At 37.1% G+C, this 6,179-nt stretch overlaps 1 protein-coding gene across 1 annotated transcript in view; it reads right to left on the reverse strand.

The window, feature by feature from the left end:
- The window catches only part of afap1l2 (actin filament associated protein 1 like 2), a 66,413-nt gene extending 61,014 nt beyond the window's left edge, over positions 1-5,399 (reverse strand). The window contains exon 1 of the mRNA XM_015390515.1: positions 5,202-5,399. Coding sequence (XP_015246001.1) covers positions 5,202-5,217 — 16 coding nt within the window. The 5' untranslated portion in view covers positions 5,218-5,399. The remainder of the gene's footprint in view (positions 1-5,201) is intronic.
- Between the last annotated feature and the right edge of the window lie 780 nt (positions 5,400-6,179).

Consider the following 6,179-nt stretch of genomic DNA (forward strand, 5'->3'; position numbering starts at 1 on the left):
AGCTAACCAGTATTTTCGCCCCTTCCAAAAATTACTTCAACGGAAGGTTTCCAGATGGACATGCGGAGCAAATCCATCTGGCGGAGTCAGGTTAGCAGTCTGTGGGAGTGGGGCTCGAACTCAGAACCTCAGTATTCCAAGCTCTATGTCCTAACCACTCGGCTGCCACTCCCCCAGGCAGATTCCTTTGTCTAAACCCCAAACTGTAGAATAAAAAAAGACCCCTAATTTAACAGGAGATTTCTGCTTTTATTATATCAACTACCAAAATCCTCTGCTCCCAATGAGATGCTTGGAAAGACTAGTGTTCAATAGCTCAGCCTCCACTTTCCACCAGACTTTGGCTTATACCAGTAGCCTACAGGCCTGAGGGGTCAACAGGGAACACCATATCATCTTAACATTAAAGTGACTGACCAAAGCTAGCTAAGGGATCTCCACATACAATTGGAATTATTATTATTCTCAAAAAATGTTTTGCAATTGGAGTTTCTTAATATTAAAAAGCACATATTACGCAATAAAATTTATGCACATAATTGACAGTTTATCCTGGAACCAGGATAAACTATTCAGTGTCTTTTCTTTGCCAACTGAATTGCAAAGTTGCAAACTTTTGTGGTACACGTCAGTCCTCTGAGGGGGACAATCAAATTTCAATTAGTTCCCCACAAAATGATTCTGAACAGAAGGCAGCAGACAGGAGTGTTAACTGTTCCTCGGTAAAACCAAATAGACAGTGTAAGCTGAATATACAACTTCAAGCCTTAAATAAAAAAAGCACAAAAAAAAAAAAAAACAGAAACATGCATCTTAACTGAAGTGTTTTGGTTCCCAAGCCTAACTAAGACCCAAATTCAATGAGGTGGATGAATAAGTGGCCTTTCTTAGAGGGAAAACTTTGGTTATATTGTAAAATATAAAGGATTTGACCACATTGTATAATTATATTGTTAATTCTGAATGCATGTAATTGGGAGTGAAAATTTCCATAGGAATAGATTAATTTGATTACTTCTGCATATAAATAAAATAGCTATTTTTAACATTGCCTTGAAATAACAAGTGTCATTCATTTGCAGCATAAAATGTAACTAGCTCAAATTAAACTAAATGCATATCTTATAACTGAAACATCTCCAGATAGTTGCCACAGCGCTAAAATGCATAGGTGAGCAATATAGCTGCTCCCCCATGCCTACAAACATTAAGGCCTTTGTATTCAATGCAGCTGATTCTTTTTACCTTTATCATATGAAAGAAATAGAAACTGCCACAATGCAAAGGGAATATTTTAGCAATAAAGAATAATGCATTTTTAAATCTTGCAACACTACATGGTGCTTAACTCATTACCATAAAATAACAGGTGCCAGATGCAAACATTAAGCTACTTAAGATTTCCTCGTCACTGATGGGTTCCGCCAAGTTTCACTGTACAGTTATGTCTTTCATTAAATTCCTGTAGATCTCAGTGTCAAGTGTATTGCGTCATTGCTGCTTACAGCTGCCAAACTAGCACAGTCCATTCCTTACGTCAGCTATAACACACCCATTCTTTCTTAAGAGTCCATGACTCCCAGGTGCAGTCCTTGTAACCTGAGTCACTCCTCTGACGAAACTGTTATATTCTCCTTTTGCTCCTTTTGCTCGACCAAAACTTAAATGTCAGGACCTGCTAACACACAAACTGCCTGGTAATCCACGGATGGTAAACAAATAATTGCTGCAAAGCTCCTTCTAACCTTTAGGTTTCAGATGGTAAATCAAATGCATTAAATAATAAAATGATCTTTCTCCAAAGTAAATTAATAATATTATATTTTTACTTAAAATATGTTATTTTGGTTGCATATTTTTACTTTATGGCCATGTGATGAAGACAAACTTTTTCTGTTTAATTTTTGCCTTTTCCTTTAGCCATAATTTATGTTTGTAAAGTGAGCTACAGTTTACTTTCTTTGATTTAGCAAGTAAAGCAATTAGTAAAAGAAAATTTAAGTTTTTGGCTCAAATTGATCAATATTTCAATAAAAAAGACAATTGAAAACTAGAAGAAGTATTAAATATGGAAATTAAATTTTTTTTCAGCTCTGGGTGTCTATTTTCTTGTAGTGTTTATGGTGATGTGGATCTTCCAGATTAAATTGAGAAGGACTTTGATTCTGTTTACGTTTTATTATGACATAGGTTGTAGGATTTTGATCTTGGTCTTTACCCTCACCCTCAATTAGTCTTAGTCTTGAATATATAAAACTCATTAAAACAATCTGAACTGATTGTAGCTCAAAACCCTAAATATGCTTTTTCATTTTAAATACATTTCCCCATGCACTGGCACGAATAGAGGTCAAATGACAGGCCCCAGAGTTTGGTGCTACACCTCTGCACATACATATAGAAACAGGTTTTCTTTTTCGGTTTAACTAGACAGTCAATTTGCTTTCTGCAAACTGCTGCAGGGTTTACTTGCAAGTAAACCAAAACACTGCCTCTAAAGCTGCCCGAAGCTTGCTTGTTTTCACCACACCTAAATTAAGACCTAACAAGACCAAGTATGGTCTATTTAAAAAAAAAAAATAAAAAAAAGGTGAAATGAATGATGTGAAAGCACCCTCATTTTTTTATGTTGTGACCTACATTTAGACCCCGATCAAGAACTACCACAATATTGGTTGAACCTGTTTTGATTAAAATATGTATTCTAATGCAAGGTGATGATGAAAGCGTGTGGTATTTAGGAGACAGTATTAGCTGAGAACAGAAGAATGATTTAAAGCCCCCCTTACAGCAATTATTCTGCTCCTCAGGATGACAGACACAATCATTGCCCTGTCTTTATTAATACTTTCCACCAAGCTAATGATGACATTATTAAAACTTTAAAAGTTGGTAATTTCAATCCCCTTTCAGGTCATAGCGCAGAAAATAGAAAAAATATAAAGAACAGAGCGACAACGTCCCCGAAATATATCTTTGATCTTTATTATACTAATCGATACATCGAGATCATATTTTTTGTCTAATTTAGGATTTTCAAGGTTGGGTTCCAGACAGGTTGTGGTGAAAGTTTGCAGTGTTCATCTGAGCATCATATGTAAGGTATGAGTGAAGAACTACGGTAACCTAAATCTGGCTAAGCTGTAAGTGTGTAAATGCATAAAATCCTTTAAATGCAATAAAACCTGTTGTGTGCCATGCTTAACATGTTATTATCTGCATCAGTTTCTGCTGATCAATGCATTTTCTCAGATTGGATGGAAAATAGAAGATAGCTAAACTGCTGGTGCTTCTTTGCTGTTGTTTATGTCACTACATTACACTTGTTTCATGAATATAATTCTTCTTAGAAACTCGTACTTCATCAAGAAAGAAAAAAAAACTGTTGTTTTACTCAATTTGATCAACGTATTAATAGCCAACGCCAAGGAAATGGATAATTAAAAATCCTCATATAGGAATACATACAAAGAACATCCCTGACCTTGGGTTCTTCTAACATGAACATTTTATTCTGAGAGAAAGTGGGAGTAAACAGGCTGAGCTGCGGTCAGCTGGTGAGCAGGAATGTGGCAGAAAGACTGTTTTCTTGAAAACTTTGCTGACCCACTCTCAGTTTGACTGGTGTGTATTGTTCCCATCCTTAGGAAGTTGCTTCTGCTGTGCATGTGGACCAGAACAAGCAGGGGATCCACACTGGATCCCTACAATTTAAACTTACAAAATGTATGCAAAGGATATTAATTGGTTTTCTATATATAGACATACTTATAAATACACTAATGTACTAAAGTACAAATGTAATTTGAGCAAACCCAACTCAAACATTAACAGGGAAGTATTAGATTCCCACTGCTTATCCTAATGAACAAATAGCCACAGGAATTTAAGGAATGTAGTGAGAATGGACGTTAGGGCTTTTGGAATTTATCAGTGGCCACAATATAAGCTATTTTGCAAACCCATCTGAGATGCATAATGTACTCCAAGGAAAACAAAGATATGAAGTGAAGCAGTATGGCAAACAATTTGTGTATACACTATACATCGTTGATCTTCGTTGAGCTGTGATTTTGTCCTACAAACTCTTGTTTATGATATACTAGTCCCACATCTTCCCACGCTAAGTCAATGTTTAGGTGTACTAGATAAAAAACAAAAAAATCAATAACTTTTAATTGATATTGCCTACTAAGGTCATGTTTTGTCACATACTAGAGGTTAAAGTGCTAATCTCATACCAAATAGTGAGATTTTTGTTACAAACCAGTTTATTAGTGGCCCTTAATTTTGTGAGCTAGTATAATGTATACAATTTATACTTTTGAACTATTTCAAGCACAATTGGTGCCACTATTAATCTAGTATATTCAGATAATAGTAAGTGGGGTTTTGCTATTGAACCAAGTCAACCAAAGCATCTTGCCTATAGGATTTTGTTGTTATTGTAGCAGCTATTAAGGCTTCAATCAGCCAATTAACGAGAGCTAAACAGATTAATTACTCTAACTCAAATGCTTCTTCAATTTGATTGGTGCAAATTAAAGTCAGTAGTGAATGTACGAGTTTAGGAGGATGACACTAAGTCTGAATAGGTCTAGCTATAGACTTATGCATCAAAGAGTGTAGTTTTGTGGGATTTCTAGGCTTGTTATAAAGGGACTCCTACTCCTACTAGCTGGACAAAAACAGCAGTATTCTATAAAAACCCTTATTAATAAATATGTTTAGATATTTTCAAAACTAAAGAAAATTTGTGAGTCAATGGGAAATCTAAGTTACTGGCATACTATCAAAAATCATTAAGTTGTAATCAGTTAGGGTAATTTATTTTCCTTCTGCTAAAAATGGCAAATTATATTTCCATCTCTAAATTAAAAAATAACCTGGACTAATTTAATGAAACAGAAACAAGTATCCAGATGTTCTGAAAAAGTTATACAAATATATATATATATATATATATATATAAACACCTGCAAATGCTCTCACGTGCAGATTTGACATTTTGTAAAATTCGTTTGGTTTGTTTTAACTCGAATGCACTTAAAATAATAAACCCCATGTTGTTTTTGTTATTCCCACCACCGGAGCCCCGCACACAGTCCAGTGCAGCCACTTCACAGTTCATGAGAAAATGTTGTCCTCAACTCTAAAGCTCATCACACATACAAACTTAAAGCTCCAAGCCCTCCGCCTACCTTTGTGCTTCTCCATTCAGAAAGTTTCCTCCCGTTTCGCTCCTGACATGCAACGAAAACGAAAACAATCCGAAAGGTTTCTGGGTGAAGATGGGAGCCTCTGCTCGGTCACAGCGCTCACTGACTGAGCAGCTCACACTGACTGTAATTGCTGAGCGCTTCCCACTAACTTCTTCATAATCATTTTCTTCCTCCTCCTCCTCTCCCTCCTCCCCCGCCCCCTCCCCTTCCTCCACCCAAACTGCACCGTCTATACAGAGAGAAACTCATGTGCTTCTCTCTGTAGTAGAGTGTCAGCGGAGTCATTCAGGTTTCTGACAGGTTGCGGGTCTTTCTGCATGGAGTTTGCATGTTCTCCCTGAGCATGCGTGTGTTCTCTCCGGGCACTCCTGCTTCCTCCCACAGTCCACAAACATGACTGTTAGGTTAATTGGCTTCTCTTCTTGTTGTTTGTCTCTTTGTTGCCCTGCGATGGACTGGCAACCTGTCCAGGGTGTACCCCGCCTCTCGACAGCACCCCTCACACCAACACCCCTCGTGACCCCGCAGGGTGTCAGAAAATGGATGGATGGATATTACTGATAAATATTAATCTGCCTCTCGCCCGTAGGCAGCTGGAGATAGGCACCAGCACCCCTAATGACACTGCTTGAGATAAAGCATCTCAGAAAGTTGATATATATATATATATATATGCTGATGAAGATTCTCAGTCGTCCAGGTCATAGTCATTTCATAAAAGTTTACGGAACTAGACTTTACCTTTTGATAGCAAAACCAACCACCTCTATCACTAAACCAAACATAGACTAATGGGTTTATATCTACCTTTTTATACCAAAGGTGGTCACATCCTATCACTAGAGGGTCTACATCTACCTCCTCACATCATAGATGACCTCACCCTATCACTAGAGGTTCTACATGTACCTGCTTACATCATAGATGACCTCACCCTATCACTAGAGGTTCTACATG

Source organism: Cyprinodon variegatus, unplaced genomic scaffold (assembly GCF_000732505.1).
Source record: "Cyprinodon variegatus isolate N-32 unplaced genomic scaffold, C_variegatus-1.0 Scaffold502, whole genome shotgun sequence".
Lineage (NCBI taxonomy): Eukaryota > Metazoa > Chordata > Actinopteri > Cyprinodontiformes > Cyprinodontidae > Cyprinodon > Cyprinodon variegatus.